This window comes from Callorhinus ursinus, unplaced genomic scaffold (genome assembly GCF_003265705.2).
Source record: "Callorhinus ursinus isolate GAN/ISIS: 27379988/994484 unplaced genomic scaffold, GSC_fseal_2.0 scaffold14, whole genome shotgun sequence".
Taxonomy (NCBI): Eukaryota; Metazoa; Chordata; class Mammalia; order Carnivora; family Otariidae; genus Callorhinus; species Callorhinus ursinus.
Window position 1 is genome coordinate 18,675,346 of NW_027397076.1, and position 18,478 is coordinate 18,693,823.

General features: G+C 40.9%; 1 protein-coding gene across 6 annotated transcripts in view; it reads left to right on the forward strand.

The window, feature by feature from the left end:
* The window catches only part of POC1B (POC1 centriolar protein B), a 100,958-nt gene that overhangs the window by 29,520 nt on the left and 52,960 nt on the right, over positions 1-18,478 (forward strand). For 5 of the 6 annotated variants that reach the window (XM_025881260.2, XM_025881261.2, XM_073900530.1 and 2 more), the window contains 5 exons: positions 13,606-13,713; positions 13,842-13,957; positions 15,095-15,228; positions 17,325-17,393; positions 18,098-18,250. In XM_025881260.2, the coding sequence (XP_025737045.1) occupies positions 13,606-13,713; positions 13,842-13,957; positions 15,095-15,228; positions 17,325-17,393; positions 18,098-18,250 (580 nt within the window). The remainder of the gene's footprint in view (positions 1-13,605; positions 13,714-13,841; positions 13,958-15,094; positions 15,229-17,324; positions 17,394-18,097; positions 18,251-18,478) is intronic. The other variant, XM_073900529.1, reaches the window with a different exon arrangement.

Below are 18,478 nucleotides of genomic sequence, written 5' to 3' on the forward strand. Positions count from 1 at the left end.
TGTAGGCGTCCCTTTCTGTTCTTAAGACACACTGCTAAAGTACTTAAAATATTTCCCCAACTGCCCTGGGAGGATAGGGCTCTTGTTTTATTTTCCCAGTTTTGCAGGTAAGGGAACTGAGTTTCAGAGTTAAAGTTAGAACTCATCTAGTTGAAAGTGATAGAAACCCAAAGAAATTCTCTTTCTCCTCTCAAGGTGGTTAATTGGCCGATGTTTGGTGACCCTGGAGCAGAGAAGGGGGCCGCTAAGACTAGGGCCTCCGGTACCCGCGGTGTCTCTCCGGGCCTCCCTCCACACCGCCTCTGTTCTCTCAAACACCCTGCTGCTGAGGTCATTGCCAGCTGTGGGCAGAAGGCCTCACAGCTCTGTGACTGGACAGGAAGAGTGTCTCCTAACGCCAGTTAGAAAAATGCCGGGGGCAGCTCTCAGCCTGGCTCCGATGCCCACCCCTTCTCCGGGCAGCGAGACCCTGTGGTTGTGTCAGGTCAGCCAGGCCCCTGACTGAGACCAGTTCCTCGGGCCAGTTGGGGGTGAGAGTACATAGCAACCATGCGTTCTGGTGGTGGGGAGGGGGATGCTAGTCCCCTTTCAGAAGAAGGGAACTAGCATCGTCATGGGCACTAGGGGAAGATTTGTGAAGCCTGCAGCCAGCCTACTCTGTGCACGCTGGACGAAACAACATGCCGGGCATCCCCAGCCAGGATGTGGTGGGGGGGAGGGGGAGCCCAGCTCTGTCTGTCTCGCCTTACAGCCCACACGCCTGTTCTCCTGCTCTCAGTGGGACACTATTGTTCAGGTGTTGATTATAATCTAGGGTAATGAGTCTAAGGAAAATAAAAAAGATAGACAGAAGGTCGTACTTTTAGTTAATTTTTTTTGTCTTCTAAAGTTCTCAGCTACTTTTGGCTTTGGCCATCTCAGTCTTATTTAATATGCCACAGAGCTGTGTGGTCAAGAATATGGGCCTGGGACCTAAATATATAGATTAAAATTCCAGCCCCACCACTTACTGGCTGTGTGACCTTTTGGAAAGTTAGCTAACTTCTCAGTGCCTCCGTTTTCTTACCTGTAAAATTAGGATAATAATAACCTGCCACACAGGTTGTCATGGTATTGAAATGAGTAAATATACGTGGAACATGTAGAATCATGCCTCCCGCGGAGTAATCACTAGATAAGTCTTAGCTATCCTTCTTCTCATCATCCTTGGACATCACCATCTTGTTTCATTTTAAAGACATTGTGGAACTTGAGTTGATAGTTTTTTCCCACCTGAGGAGGTGACACGTGTGGTGGCCCCAAGAGGCTGGTCAAATCATTTGTATTTATTTATTAAATGATGTTGTGAACAGAGATCTGTTGTCCAGCATATCAGACCCGGAGAACAGACGGAGGCACGGAAGATTAGGCCGGACACTGGGAGTCATTATTCAGCTCCCACTAGGACTGACTCTGGATAAGTTTGGCAAAGACACTGGTTTCTGTTACCTTCATCAGGGAGCTCATCAGAAGCAAAAACATTGAATGATAGCCGTTATTTATCTAGTGTGTCCTGCATGTCTCTGTTTCCTTCCTAAAATCATTTAAGGTGGTTTATAATAACTGTAACACAATTGGAGGGAATGAAGTGACAATTCTATCTAGAACCATGTAACCTTGGTTAGTACAAATCTGGCAGGTTTAACCTGAGTTTCCTGCAGCCAGGGTATTAATGGTATGATAGTGGCTGATGTATTTTCATGTTCTAACAACAAAAAGGAATCCTATCAAGTTGTTCAGATAAGACAAAATTTTTCCTGTAGTAAATTCTAGGAGGTATTTTATTCCCTGCCCTTGTACTGAATCTATGTATAATATACATGCAAAAGAAAAGGTATTGCTAATGTAAGACAGAAGAACTTATGGAATGTTAAATGGTCGTCAGTAGTGTAAAGTTTTGGTCTTCAGAATATTCCTTTAACGAGCATAGCCCAGCTATGTACCACATATCCGTGCTGCGTGTTAGGTAGGCAGAGATGAAAACCACAGTCTGGGGGCGCCTGGGCGGCTCAGTTGGTTAAGCGACTGCCTTCGGCTCAGGTCATGATCCTGGAGTCCCAGGATCGAGTCCCGCATCGGGCTCCCTGCTTGGCAGGGAGTCTGCTTCTCCCTCTGCCCCTCCCCCCTTCTCATGTGCTCTCTCTCTCAAATAAATAAATAAAATCTTTAAAAGAAAAAAAAAAACCACAGTCTGAGCCTCAAGGAGCTCTTGTATTTTATAGTTCAATGGAAAAAAATGGATACAAAATAATTATAAACTAATGTGTCCTATGGGAAGATGATGCATAAGGCGATAAGGGAGTGTGCAGTGGGGCACTGAACTAGACCTGCAAGCCATTCACAGCGAGAATCAGCAGGAGTAGGCACTATGGCCTGGGAAACCGTTTTGTGCTCTGGGAATATGAATTATTCAGCTGTTGCCAGGCACAGGAAGTAAAGTGGGATGCGGGGTGGAGTGGGGTGGAGCGGCGGGGGTTGGAGGGGGAGAGGTGGGGAAGGCTCAGTGTCATGGATGTCATGAAAAGACTTAGGATTTCATCCTCCAGGTGACATGGAGACACCGGAGGGCTTGGAATGGGGAAGAAGCATGATCATTCCTGAGCTCTCTACTAATTGGTCTTACATCCCACGGCATGACTGCTTTAGAGGGTTGGTGTTAGCTAGGCTGAGACTCCTATGCCTCCCTGTGCCACATCATTACCCTTGGGCAAGTTAGTCTACGGCTCTCAGCCTCAGTGGGAGGTGAGGGTAATGAGGCTTCTCAAATGGACTGTTGCAAGGATGAGAAAGACTGTGTTCAGAACTGAGTGATGCCAGAAGCCTGCCATTCCTCCGGCTGGGTAGCATCAGTTAGGGAGAAACTTAGGAATTGGGAACAAGCCCCTAAAAATGTTTTCCCTCACCAGCTAGAAAGGAGGAGTCGATGGTGGAACCCTGCTTTTCTGTCTGCCTCGCATCTGTTCTGTTTTCTGGTGACAGTGCCCAAGTTTTCCCTGAGGAACCAGCGCTCCCCCACAGTCCCTCTTTATGTTATGTATATGCTGGCATGGCCTGATCTCCAGTCCCAGCAGAGGGCATTGAGCTCAGGCTTGCCATCTGGAATAGGGCACCTCCTGCCTACAGGAGTTGGTGAGTCTTGTTAGAATGGCAGGCCTTTCCCTTGGGATTTCCGTGTTAGGCTTATTTCCTTTTTCTTCCATCCTTCCTTCCTTCCTTCCTTCCTTCCTTCCTTCCTTCTTCCTTTCTTTCAAGTTTATTTTTTATTTTAGTAATCTCTACACCCCACGTAGGGCTTGAACTTATGACCCTGAGATCAAGAGTCACATACTGTTCTGACGGAGCCAGCCAAGAGCTATTAGGCTCATTTAAACCTGTGGCTGCTGAGGGACACCACGGGCAAAGAGCTGACCTGACAGTGATGCTGACTCAGGGGGCAACAGAGCTGTGAGCCAGAGAAAGAAAGAATTGCTATCTAATTACATGGTGTGGTTTCTGGATACAGTCATACCTGGTTTTATTAACGTGTGTTTGTGTGTGTACATGTATGTGTGTGTAAGAAATGGGCCTTAAGAATTCTCACTTTTTTTTTTAAAGGCACTTTCTGTAAGATGTGATTGTGGAGCAGTGTTTTGGAAAAGTGGGAGATAATTGCCGAATCCAGTGATAGGCACTCAAGACACCTAAGTGTTCCTCTCTACAGATTTGCCTTTATTCCCCACCCCTCCCCCCACCCCCCACTGCTCTCCTGCCTCCACAGAGACCTTGTGAAATGCAGATCTGGTCGTACTGCTCCTCAGGTTAAAAACTACCTGGCAAGTCTGCTCTGACTTCCTATTACAACCTTGTCTTTTGTCCCTGTCACAGTTATATAGTACTGTGTGCGATGTTCTGTTATGTTCTGTGCCTTTTCCGCATGCTGCCTGCCCTGTCCAGAATGCCCCCTGAATCCACCCTCCCTCACAGTCCTGCTCTGCATCTCTCCCTCCAGGAAATGTTTCTGACTCTCCCAGGCCCAGCTTATCATAAGTTCTCTATGCCACTGCATTGTCCTGTTTACGAGATCTGTCTGCTTCGGCCTCTCTTCCCTGTCAGACTTTGAATTACAAGTATTTTATTCATATTGTATTCTCTTGACAGGCACTATTCTAAATTCTGTAGATACCATAGAAAGCAATACAAAATTCCCAGTCTTGTAGAGTTCCTGCTACCAAAGGGAGGTAGACAATAAAAAAAAATACGTTAGTGATATGTGCTCTGCAGAAAAATACTGTAGGGTAACAAGATAGAGAGTGCTGGGGTTGGAAGGTGCTCTTTCACATATGGCTTAGGAAAGGCATTTCTGCTCAGGTGACTTTGACTGAAGGGAGGGAGCCAGTGAGTCAGGTACCAGGGGCGAGTGTTGGAGATGGAGTCATATACAGCGTGAGAAGCACTGCAGTATTAGTATGGGGTGGGGAAGGCTCAGAGGAGTTGTGCAAAAATGTGGGTTGAATGAATCAGTGAGGGGTAGGCAGGTAGCTTAGGTGGGAGTTTTCATGGGCTTCTTCAAGGAAGAGTCATTTCTGTGGATTTTTAATATCAAATATAAGAGGACTGTGTACGCAGGTTGTGATGGAGAATGTTTATGGGGCTTCACTATTTTTTTTTTCCATTTTGGCCAATCCCTGTTCAGATTGATAATTTTGTACTGAGCTTACCTGCTCTTAATGGAATGCCTTTATCTTGCTGGTACCTTGTGGTTCTGAGGTAGATTTCTTTTCTTTTCTTTTTTTTTTTTTTTTAATCAGTTGTTTTCTAACTGTTTGGCGTGAGTGATTCATGTGAAACTCTGCAGAGGCCTCTCTGGAGGAATGTTCTTTGATAAATAATTTGGTTAAATTTAATGAATAAGGATCTCATCTTTTAGGCAACTTTCCATGTATATGCTCTACAGCATGCTTAAAGATTCTTTCTTATGCATTTTTTAATCATCTTTTTTCTTGGCTCGTGCCAATTGTAGTTAGACAACAGGAGCACTGAAAGGGCCCAACTGACCCCTCGAGCCCAGCCTGTCCAGTGTTTGTGCAGCTTCCTGTGAGAACTTAGCCTTGCCAGGGTCAGCCCAGTCTAGAACTTTCATCCAAAGGTCTGAAGGATCAGAAGTCCTATTTTCACTTTTTACTCAGAGGTGAGAATGCTCTGAGGCACTGAGTCATGCTTAATAAACTTAGGAGAGTCTGAAACACAAGCCAGATGCCAATTTACTTATTTACAATGACAATGCTAACTTTCAAAGGGACTAGAATATTTGCCTGCTTTGGTCAGGGCCTTCCTCCTTTGCTGACAAAGTCAGAATAAGGGCTTGATGGGTCCTGGAACTAAAGCAAGAACGTTTGTTGAAAAAAGTATCTTGATGAATAGTTTTCTCAGGTTCATATCGTGTGATGGGGCCATCTCTGCCACATGCACACACCTGCCCAGGAAACTGCATGATCAGTGGTCAGGTCCTCCTTCACCCGGGCCAGGCAGGAGACATACTGACTACTCTTGCCTCCTGCTGTTGCTAGGCACCTCCTCTCTGGTGACATAGTGCCTTTCAGGTGCAGTGGTACAGCTGGATAGGTTAATTAGATAGATTCTGCCGAGAGGCAGTGCAGGGTGGTTAAGAGCATGGGCTCACTGGCATGTGATCCTGTGAACATGATTCAATCTCTCTGGGCCTTGGCCTGTTCCCCTATAAAATGGGTATCAAGGGGTACCTTCCTCATAGAGTCTTTGTGAAAATTAAACAAGTGAATGAACATAAAGTATCAAATGTCAGCTATCAACTGCCCTCATGTTCCAGTTTTTTCTCCTGTGGATTATACTGGAGTCTCCATTAGGTTGTGTTCACAGTCATTTCATGCATTTGCACACAGTGTTTGGGGGTGCTACTACAGGTAACTGCTATCATCCATTGAATGTACTTTATGTATTTAACTATTAGAGGGTAACTTTATTTCCAAGTACTTGGGTCTGAAAATCTCTGCCTTTTAATTGGAGAGCGTAATCCATTTATATTTATGTAACTCTTCCTATGATTAAGTTTAAGTCTCCCATCTTACTCTGTGTTTTCTATTTGTTCTATTTATTTCTTTTTTTTCCCTTTTTTTAGATTTTTATTTATTTGAGACAGAGATAGAGCACGAGTGGGGGGCGGGGAGAGGGAGAAGCAGACTCCCTGCCAAGCAGGGAGCCCAATGGGGGACTCAATCCCAGGACCCCAGGATCACGACCTAATCGAAGGCAGACACTTAACCTACTGAGCCACCCAGGCGCCCCTGTTTATTTCTTTTTCCTCCTTTCAGGTTGATTATTTCTTAGTATCCCATTTTATCTCCTGTTTGGGCTTTTTAGCTGTGCTCTTTGTCTTGGATTTTGTTTAGAAGCAACCTCTAGAGATTACAGTCTATATCCTTAATATAATCACTGTCTATTTTTGAATTAATTTGTGTCATTTTATATATATGGTGATAATGATTACTATTAGGAAAATAAGTTATAGAAAGTCTGGAAGCAGGTGCATATATGTTTTATGATAGATGGTGTTTCCAATCAGTGGGAAGTGGATGGACTGTTTAATATATAGTTAATGTAATTGGATTTCAGTGTGGGAGAATATAAAGTGGGATCTTTATTGCATACCATACATTTACAAATTGGTAGATGAATTAAACAACTAAACATTAAAAATTGTCCAAATGATACTGCTCTTCCTCCTAATCACTCAGCAAAGCAATTGTTTTTCCCTTTAGTATTTGAATTTTAAATGTATGGCATGGACTTAAGGAATTAAAATTCTCTGTCCGTCTGTGCTGGGTACTTACCATACATTTGTTCTTGGAGCCTAGACTTACTCTGTGTGGCATAGAGATGGTGCCTATTCATGTAAGCAGTGAAGAATAGCTAGCTATGTTCTTTGGAGTAACTGCTGCTTATGATCATACATTTTAATTCATAGAAATATTTTTAAGATATGCTTTATATTGGGAAATATATTCATGCTTCTAAAATATGTTAGTATAGTTTTTTGAGAAGTCAATTTGCAAAATATATCAGGTGTGTTTGTTGCAGTGACTTTGCAATTGGAAATATATTCTAAGTAAATACTCTTGTATGCAAAAGAAAAAGCTTTGTATTCAAAGGTACTGCTTTCAGTATAATTTATAATGGCGAGAAATTGGAAAGAAGCAATTTTTCCAAATAAAGAAAGCTAGTTAAATATATTTAGACTATTGTGTAGCCATTAAAAGGGGACTGTATACAAGTAATGACATGAAAATGTTTATGTGAGGGAGGGAGAGCAAAATTCAGAAGTCATTATAGTACAAAAGATAAAGTAGCTATCAGACACACAATGTTAAGTGTGATTTTGAGAGATGGGACTATGGACTTTTTTTACTTACTATATTTCCCATTTTTTTAACATTCAATTTTTCTTTAATGAGTAATGAAGAAATATTTATCATTGGAAATATATATAGTTGAGAAATATTTTCTCTTTCCAGTGGCAAAGAATTTTTCTAGTAGATAAAATTATTGCAGCCCAGTATTCTTAAAAATAATGTGTACTTGGGGCGCCTGGGTGGCTCAGTCGTTAAGTGTCTGCCTTTGGCTCAGGTCATGATCCCGGGGTCCTGGGATCAAGTCCCACATCGGGCTCCCTGCTCGGAAGGAAGCCTGCCTCTCCCTCTCCCACTCCCCCTGCTTGTGTTCCCTTTCTCACTGTGTCTCTGTCAAGTAAATAAATAAAATCTTTAAAAAAAAATGTTTACTCTAAGATAATGTATGCTTTTTTTATGGTATCCTCCATCAAAAATAAGTACAGCCTATTGAGACAACTTTTCCAGCATTATTGCTTTTCCAGCATTAATTTTTAGGGGGGAAACTCTACCTTTAATTTTCAGTTGTTGGTAGTGTTACAGGTGATCTTTGACCATCTTAATTGAAGAGATTTTTCTTTATAGTGGTAAGATATATATATTATAGAGCTTACCATTTTAGCCATTTTAAAGTGTGCAGTTCAGGGCGCCTGGGTGGCTCAGTTGGTTAAGCAACTGCCTTCGGCTCAGGTCATGATCCTGGAGTCCTGGGATCGAGTCCTGCATCGGGCTCCCTGCTCAGCAGGGAGTCTGCTTCTCCCTCCGACCCTCTTCCCTCTCGTGCTCTCTATCTCTCATTCTCTCTCTCTCTCAAATAAATAAATAAAATCTTTAAAAAAAAATAAAGTATGCAGTTCAGCATCATTAGGTGTATTCATGCTGTGCAACAAATCAGCTTTCATTGGCTATAATATTAAGTTGGACCCAATTCTCTTAAACAATTCTAAGTGCCTTAATATTTACTAAAGACCTACTTAGTGCCATATACTGTGTCTAGAAGTGCAATAATGAATGAGACAGACGTGGTTTCTGTCTTCTTGGAGCTTACATTTGTTGGGGAAGCCGACAGAATGCTTGGTTACAGGTGTGACCTAAGTGTGACTATGAGCTACTCTAAGAACACATAGTGAGGAACTAACCTGGTGGGGGCGGGGGTGTCTGGAAGACTTCCTGAGGAAGTGACTCTGAGCGGAGGCTTGCAGGAGGAGTAAAATCCTCTTAGGTATTTTAAACTAGATAAAGTAGGGGGCAGCATTTGAGGCACAGGGAATAGCCCATGAGGAAACTTGCTGAGACAGGAGCAGGGACCTGAGGGGAGAGGCATGTGTGTCAGGAAGAGTAAGTAGGATGATGAAGAGACAGGAGGGCAGACTCTGGAGGACCTGGTAAGCAGTAGGAAGGATGCCAGGCTTTTTCCCAAGGGAAATGCAAAATCATCAAAGCATTTTAATCAGAGAAATTTGATTTAATGTTCAAAGATCACTTTTATTGCCTGTGGAGAATGGAAGACATTATTTCCCATTAGGGTCTGAAGGGACAGGGCCTGATAGTGGATTGGAGTGTGAGGGTATGGAGGAGAAAGAGGCTCAAAACATGACTCCAAGGTTTCTGGCCTGAGAAAGTATTTGCTGAAAAAAGGACCACTGGAGAAGGAGCAGTTTGGGGAGGTAGACGATGAGTTCAGATTTGGGCACTCCAGAGTTGAAAGTGCCTGCAGGATATCCAAGAGGAGACGCCTATTAGGCAGTTGTATTTATGGGTGGAGATCCCAGGAGAGAAGTCTGGGCATATAAACAGTAAATGACCCAACAAATAATTAGCATGGTTTATGGCATAGTTAAATCTTTTTATATCTCTTTCATCTGCTTTTTGTCTCTCAGTAGCTGAATCCTGTTCCTGTCATTAACAGATGGGCTCTCTTCTGATGCTGACCAACACTTAGGAAAAAAAAAAAAAAATGTTTTGCTTATTGCCTTGAACTTCACCTTTAATATGCAAACACAGAATCTCACCAAAGCAAACTCTGAGACTGCCAGTATATTTTTTTAAACGAGTCTATGAAAGTTTAGGTCTGAATGCAATCCAAACTCCCTCATTATACAAATAGAAAACCGGGGCCAGTGTGGTTTTGAATTTCACAAGGTTACATAGCTGGGCAGTTACAGAATTGGCCCTAGAATTCAGGACCATGTACTGACTGGGCAGTCTTATTTCCACTACCTTTTACTGCTTCCCCCTCTTATTGAATAGCTGCTGTCTTCAGAGTAGCAAATACTAATTATTTGTTTCTTAAGGACGTGGAACAGTGCCTACTCTGTTTGGTGTCAGAGCCCTGAGGGCTGGAATTGTCTTTTTATAGAGTATTTATTCCAATGATAAGAAATTCCAAAGGAAAATTTTGATTTCTTATGAACACTTTGAAACTTCTCATGGTTCATGAACCCCTTTGGCTCTCTAATGAGTGGATAACTCTATGGCTGTGTATATAATAATACAATTTTACATACAGTTTCAGGAACTCCATAGATTCCAAGTTAATGAACTCCTGTCATACATTTGGGCTATTTTCAAGGAACTGTGAACCAGTTTTTCTAGAAAGAAGTTCAGTAATTTCCTGATTCTCCCAAATGAGTATCACTGTGTTCAAGAGATTGAATAGTAGTTCAGTTAATTTCCCAGATACCTTACAGACAGTTCATGTGTGCTAATCCATTAGTCACTATTGACTAATTTAATGTCCATGTCAGTGACACACTCTCTAAAGGTTTTATTTTTTAAATTTTTTAATTTTTATTTAAAGATTTTATTTATTTGAGAGAGTGAGAGAGCAGGGGGAGGGGCAGAAGCAGAGGGAGAAGCAGACTCTCCGCTGAGCAGGCTCCCCCCTCTAGAGGCTTTAAAAGGTGGTTATTAAGTGGTGCTGAATTAGAGAGGTAGAAATCTGTTGATGCTTCAGTAGAAACTTTATATCCTCTTAGCATTCTTAAAATTAATAACCCAGTTAGATGTTGTTTAAGCCCTGACAAAGGAAAGGACGATCCTTTGCCCCAAAGTCAGGGCAAAGAGAAGCCTGTTTTATTGGTGCTAACCTATTTTTGATGTATCTAATTTAAAATGAAAGGGGAGAAGAGAAGATACAAACCACCATCCTCACTTTTAACCCCTGCCAAGGCAAACAACAACAACAGCAACAACATATAGAGAGAACATATGCAGGGATTATAATGTGGTGTCCAGAGGAGGGGGACAGCTTTAACCCTGAGTCCCCCTTTGGTCGTGTGGAGCTGGGGGTAGAACACCGCCCCCCCCCACCTTGCCCCACACCAGGTTCTTCCCAGCCGCCTCCTTCACTCTCTACTTATCTGACATTTTCGTCCCCTTCATTTCTTTAGCACCTGGAAATTCTCCCAGGCTCTAGCTCTTCCTGCTCAGGATGAATTTCTAGCCAGCCAAGATCCCTCCTTTTCCTTATTCACAAGTTTCTTTAAAATCTTGTTGCTCCAGTGGAACTTCTCCTGACAAATTGGCACCTTTTTGTTACAAACTCTTTTCTTAGCACTATCTAAAATGATATTACTTGTGTGCCCTTGCTAGAATGAAAACCTCATGAGAGCTGGGATCTTACGAGTCACATTTACCACTTTACCTCCATTACCCAGGACAATGCCTGGGGCCTGGTTTTGGCAGGTGCACAGTAAATATTTGAATGAAGGAATGAATATCTTCCCCATAAAGTCCCCAAGGACACTGACAGTGTGTGGCGGCAGAGACCAGTTTTTATTAAAGGATAGTCTGGCGGCTAGCCTTCCACGCAGAACCCAGTCACATAGCCTCCTCAGAGCACTGCCTCATGGTTTCCCTTCACTCTAGAACTTCGTGTGGTTACCCAGAAGCCACACTGAACTGAGCTCTAAATCATTTTGCCAGCTGAAGAAAGTTTCCTCTCTGTCAGGGACTTAAGCAGAGTGGCTGAGAGGTTTGGCTGTGGAGCCAGACTGCCTGGTCAGATCTTCCTGGCTGTGTGACTCTGGCAGTTTCCTGATCCTGTATGGGGCTGGGTATATTCACCTGTATATTGAGGCTACCAGTAACACCTGTTTTGTGGGGTTATTTTGAGGATTAAATGAGTTGCTATAGGTAATGGGTTAGGAACCATTCTAAGACATATTTGCTCAATAGATGTAGGCAGGATAATGACGATAATGGAGGTGGTGGTGTTTGGCCAGTAATGTCAAAGGGTGAGTATTTTTCGGCTTTGTTTTTAATCTGGTCATTCCATTTTCTTAACCATTCTTATATCATTGCTTTCTGAAGAACCAAGTAATCTCTTAGAAATACTTTTTAAAATATTCACAGTAAGTAATTTTTAAAAGATAACTTATTAAGAAACATAATTTGATTCCTTATATTAGTTTCATTATTATGCAAAGTTTATTTCCATGAGGATACTGAGTAGGTGTTCCTTCCCCAGGATCTGTGTAAAATACATATCTATTTGAAGTATTTCTATAATACTGCCCTTCATATGTGAATCTTCCTCACGTATTTTCTGGAGGAAAAGATTAATAAAATACTATGTTATGATAAAATCAAGTGGTGCCTAGGTGGCTCAGTCAGTTAAGCATCTGCCTTTGGCTCAGGGTCCTGGGATTGAGCCTCACATCAGGCTCCCTGCTCAGTGGGGAGTGTGCTTCTCCTTCTCCCTCTGTGCTCTCTCTCTCTCTCTCTCTCAAGTAAATAATAAAATCTTTAAAAAATAAAATAAAATAAAATTCTGGAAAATAACCTTGCAAGGAAATGCCTTCCATGCTGGGTAGTTCAGCTTTTATTTTGTTTTATTATTATTATTTTTTTAAGATTTTATTTATTTGTCAGAGAGAGAGAGAGAGAGAGAGCATGAACAGAGGGAGAAGCAGGCTCCATACTGAGCAAGGAGCTTGATGCAGGGCTCGATCCCAGGACCCTGGGGGTCATGACCTGAGCCAAAGGCAGACTCTTAACCGACCGAACCACCCAGGTGTCCCACTTCCCAGAATTTTAAAAGATTATTTCACATAGAACTGAATTATGCTTCTACGTCCCTTTTCTTTATACGGTAAGTCCACAAATGACAGATTCAAAGTTTCTGTCAGGAGGAATTATTTTTCGGTCAGCCTTAGGAACAGAGAGGGAGAAGAGGAGTGAGAGAGAGAACAACAAAAAAGCCCTTCAATTACAATCCACACCCTTAACTGATGACCTTTATAGTCGTCAGGGCATAGAGGGAAAGTACAAAGAAAATTGAAACATAATCAGACTATGACCTAAGTCTGTCTTTTTGGTTTTTGTTATTGCTGAAGTAGTAATAATAAAAATACTATTCATAGTTTCCTAATAGTCCAAATTTTTTTTTTCTTGGTCTCCTGTTCTTCTATCTGTTTTTCCCTTACCACTTAGGGGAAAAAGAATGAACCTCAGAAAGGTTCTTAAGGGAAGAGAGTGTATAAAAGCAGTAGATGAGATGTCTGAGAATTGTCTCATTTGTTTTTTAATGGGTCATGTGGGTGATAGGTGTGTCCATGAATCAGGACCTTCAGTTGTGTATAAATGAGCTATCCACTGGAGATATCCGGCCTCCGGAAGTCCAGGAAGTTACAGGCTTACGGAGTTGATTCTTTTGTTGGTGGTGTCATTTAATTTAAACTCTCAACACGCCAATCCATTTCTTCCAGAAAGCTTCAGTACAGGGTTAGTGGGATGAATAATAAAGGCTCTCGTAGGTCGTAAGGATAATACCAGAAAATGACAAAAATAGAAGAAAGAGATAAAGAATACTTAAAAAAAAAAAAAAAAGCCAAGGTACTTGGCTTGGGGGAGTGCAGAGTTGAATCAAAGACCTAGAACAAGTGCCATAAAACTAAATCATTTAAATCAAGTAATAAAAGGAAAAAAGAAAATTGGTTGGTCTGTATAGTATATTTTGATATGGTCTGTCATTGTCATTTGTCACGCTTATTTTTAGTTAGAAAGATGGTTGTAGAATATGACTTTGCTGCATGGTGTGGTAACTGTGGTCTCTGGTATTTAATATGTACAGCTGGACGTGTGCGCTGTGTGTGTGTGTAGGGGGTGTGGGTGATTGTCAGGAGGCTTTCACAGAGACAGTTTTCTTTCTTGCGCTTTCTAGATTTTCACCTGATGGAAGGCTAATTGTATCATGTAGTGAAGATAAAACTATTAAAATTTGGGATACCACCAATAAGCAGTGTGTTAATAACTTCTCAGATTCTGTAGGGTAAGTCCATTCTCTTTGTGCATTTATATGGGTTAGTTTGCTAAGGAGACATTTCGTTATTAAAATTCAAATAAAGAAATGAAGGGAAAGAATCCAGAATATTAGGCTATCTTATTCTTTCCTCCTAGGTTTGCAAATTTTGTGGATTTTAACCCTAATGGTACATGCATAGCATCGGCAGGTTCTGATCACACCGTGAAACTCTGGGATGTAAGAGTAAACAAGTTGCTCCAGCATTATCAAGGTAACAATTTCCATGACAACAAAATCCAGTTGATGCCAGGCCTCTTCCAGGAAACTCTTAAGCTGGCAGCCCATGCTTTTCAGTGTGGTTTGGCCCTCTTTAAGAGTCAGGGGGCTGCCTTTGAACTGACTGGAGAACAGTTCGTTCCATCAACAGCATGGTCTGAGAAGTGTCAGAGTGCAGAGGGAGGTGGGGGGACCTTAAAAATGATGCAGGGCTGTGAAAAAATAAGTTGCTGTGAGATGTTCACAGGTTGGCTCTCTGCATATTGTGAGAGGTCTGGGATAGAAATGGACTCTGAATTTGAAATCAGAAGGACTTCTGTGAGCACAAGTAGGTGTTACAACTGATAGAAAACAACATCCGACTGGGCGGGTGTATTGAAACTAGAAATGAATTGATTTCTTGGTTTGTACTGGATTTATATTAAATTCACATTTCCCTTTTAAAGTAAGTATAAAACTTACCATGGAACAAACACTGTGCTAAATCCTTACAACAACCCCGGGAAGTATTATTATTATTATTGCTCCCGTTTTACAGATAAGGAAACTGAAGCTTAAGGAGAGTAAGTAACTTGCTAAAATAATTGATAGAACTAGCTTAGGGGGTTTTCTGTTTACGAAGTACGTGGAAGAACAGCCGTCTGATGGCTGTGTCGTGCTGCCTCCTGTTGGAAAGATGGTGTCCAGGAATAAATTCTCGGACAAGCTAGCAAGACTATGCACTTCTGCAGATAGACCTCCACACTCTTCACCCCCGAGCCTCAAACCACTAATTGGTTATGAAATTTCGTTTAAGGCTAGGTTGTCTGTGAGCCGGTGGCAATCCACTGTTGGTTATATTATGTTGGTAAAGTATCTGAAGAGTTCACAGTTATGTGGTTAGCGAGCTCATCCTTCCATGACACACACTTCCACTTTTAAAAGCTATGCTGTCTCATTAGCTGGAAGTTGAAGCTGTATGATGACAAGCTGCTTACTTGTTTTAGTGAGCTATATGGAATTTTGGTGTTGTGGAGGCATTGTCTTTAACTGATTGTTGTTTCCAACCTAATATTGCTAATAGGGGCAAAGAGACATCTTTAGAATTAAAATTTGTTCTCTGAACTCTTTGCTTTTATTTTCTATGAATCAGTTCACAGTGGCGGAGTTAATTGTGTATCCTTCCATCCTTCGGGCAACTACCTCATCACTGCTTCTTCAGATGGCACACTTAAGATTCTGGATCTCTTAGAAGGAAGGCTCATATATACACTTCAAGGACATACGGTATTAACACTGAGATTTGTACTTTTTAAATAATATATATTTTAAAGTGTTGATCCATTTTATTATATATCTTTATTATCTTTCCAGGTGTAATACACATTACCGCTATCACACACACAAAGTATGTTTGCTTTCAGGGCTTTGTTTTTATCCTCTGGAAGCAACTCTTAGAAATACTACTTATTGTAATTCTTATCAAAATCAATGTGCATCTTTCAATGGCCATTAAATTAATCCTCCACTGCTGTCTTCCTCACTACGTAGTGTAGGTTTGACTGGTCAGATGGCGATGGGTAAGTGTTTTCCTTACTTCTGATCTTTCCCCTCCGCTGGAGGCTGTGTCCCATAGCTCTGACACTGATCCTCTCACACCCTCTCATGCACTCCCTTTCATTAATCTGATTGGTGAGTTTAGAAGGAGAAAGTCAACAAGGAGAGCCCAGTGCCTTCTCTTAGGAACCCGTCCTTAGTGGTTTTCTCTGATATTTCTTGTGGACATGCCTGCCCTTGTCTGGTCTTGCCTGTGACAGGGTACTCAAATGTAACTCATTCTGGGATTCAGTTCTTCAGCTCATTTGCCCACAGATAAAGCCACATTTTCTCTTTACAAGCCTTTATCAGTAAGAAAGATGACATTCCTATGTGTTAATTTTTAATTGATTTAGAACCCAATGAGGAAGAGGCTTGCTATTTATTGAGCCAGTTCACACACACACACACACACACACACACACACACTCACACACACACACACACACACACACCCCAGCATATAATGCACTAAATAAAAACTTTTTAAGTGTATAAACTATTCCTCCTTTCTGGGTAAATATTCAAACTTCTCTAAATTTTTTAGAATGCATCCTGCATCCTCTTTTTTTTTTTTTTTTTTTTAAAGATGTACTAGGTACTTCCTTTTAACCAAGTGTGAGCTGTTTATCTCCAGAAATAGAATAGGCTTTGAGAAGGGGTTCTTTCTGCCTTCATATATCCTGCCTGGCTTCCTGCTTTGCTTTATCATTTGTTCTGCAGCTGTGTTAGAGCAAAGCAGAAATAGACACTAACCAGCTCAGATATATGCATATCCATAGATTTAGGCTGAGTAAACAACCAATAAAAGTGGTCAAGGATTAAAAAAATCCATGGAATAACATAGAATAATAATAATACAGAATAATAGAAAAAATATAATATTTTAGGAGAAAAACAGTGTACACAAAGATGGAATTTTTCATGGTCTAGAGTAAAGATGTTTAAGAGGCTATAATAACCGAAGTCTGTGTGATGATCTACTTGAAAAGTACAAAATGGTTCCCGCCCCCTAATTTTTCTTATACTGATCAAGGACATTAAGAACAAACAATATACTAATATTTTTGAGATGAGAAAGAATTATTCTTATCTTGACTGAAAAATTGACCTAGAGGCTATGCATCTGTGATTTGTCCAACTCCACAGTCATTGCTTAATTTCAGGTTCTCACTACCTCTCACCTTGATAATTGCAGTAATTTCTTAACTGGCTGCAACCGTTAATTCTTGCTCCCACTCATCATTCTTCCAGTCGTGATCCCAGTGTGCCACAGTCCCAGCTCTCCACCTATCTGTGTCCTGCTGGCAAAACTCTCGGTGACTCACTATCGCCCACATGAAGGGAGAGCTCGATGAAGCCCGTTGTGGTCAGGAAATGGCCTTTGTTCACATCACCTTACAGACTTGTCATTCAGTTTCTGCTAGTGATTTGTTGAATAAAGAGTCCAAAACCAGAAAATCTTAACAGACATTCTTATTCACTTACACATGTACAAGCTTTTCTTAAAATGGGAAGAAAGTGTATTTTCATATTTTTATTAGTATTGCTTTTTTTTATCTAGTATCATTTATATGTGTTTTAATATCATGGGTTGGTTCCTTAATTATCTTTACTCTGCTTACATTAGTTGGCAGCGACTGGGTACGTTCCATCAGACTTATTGCATAAATCGTCTACATAGATTAGGATGAAAAATTCATACAGTCTTTCTGGCCATGAGAAAACAATACGAAGTGCTGTTTTGTTTTGTTTTGTTTTGTTTTTAATCTCTGTTTATTTCTTAGGGACCTGTCTTTACCGTTTCATTTTCAAAAGGTGGAGAGCTGTTTAGCTCAGGAGGTGCAGACGCACAGGTTTGTAAATCTTTCAGCTCCTTTGATTTGGTGAAGGTAAAGGCTAAGATTCTTACAACCAGCTCGTTTGTAGATGTTTAGATGATTATCAATGAGTTTATATTTTACTTTCATGCCAGGAAGTCTGCTGTCTCATAGCTGAAATAGTGCCAGTCCTGACACTTTCTGGAACTCAAACTCCAGTTATTTCTTGTGCTCATCTCGACACTTAATTATACTTGGAATTTACTGACTTCCCAGTGCTGGTGTGGCCCTTCCACTTGAGCTCTTCCCTCACCTTTCATCTCTAGGTCTTGTTTTTCAAATGTTAAGCTCCTTGAGGTTGGTAAATATAAATTGTTCATCTAGCAACTCTGCATTTTTGGGGAAATGACCAAAAGTCATTCAGAGGCAAATGTATTGAATGAGGTGGACCGTCAAGCCAAGAACATGTTTTGAACTTTGAAAACATCAGAGAGGATTTTAAAGTAATAAGTTATTTTAGTATGAATTTTAAATTGGACATGAAGGCCATTCAAAGTGCTAAATCTCTCCCTCCCACCCTTAAAAAAGTAGTATTGGGAAGTAGTAGCACTGTTGGAATATACATATAGCCTTCCTATTTTGAGGCACAATTATTTAAACTGGCTTTTTTTTTTTTAAATCAGTTCTGTTGCTTTTACATGCAAGTCAGTTTTAAGTGCCAACATATTAATTTTTTATAGGTCTTATTATGGAGGACTAATTTTGATGACTTGAATTGTAAAGACATGATTAAAAGAAATCTCAAAAGGTTACACTTTGATGCATCACCACATCTTGTTGATATATACCCGAGGACACCACATCCCCATGAAGGGAAAATTGAGACTGTTGAAGTGAGTACTTTGCGCCTAGTCATCCTACTGTTTGCAAGTGTACGTTTTGGGGCAATTGGTCAACTAGATGCTTGAAATCATACTTTATTATATAAAACCTAGTTATGTCTTAAAACCGCAGTACTTTGAGAAACAATCATTTATTATGAGAAACAATACAATACAATAACACTATAAATAATGATAGTGTATAATTCTGTCGAAGCTTCTCAGATTCGCTGCTTGAAG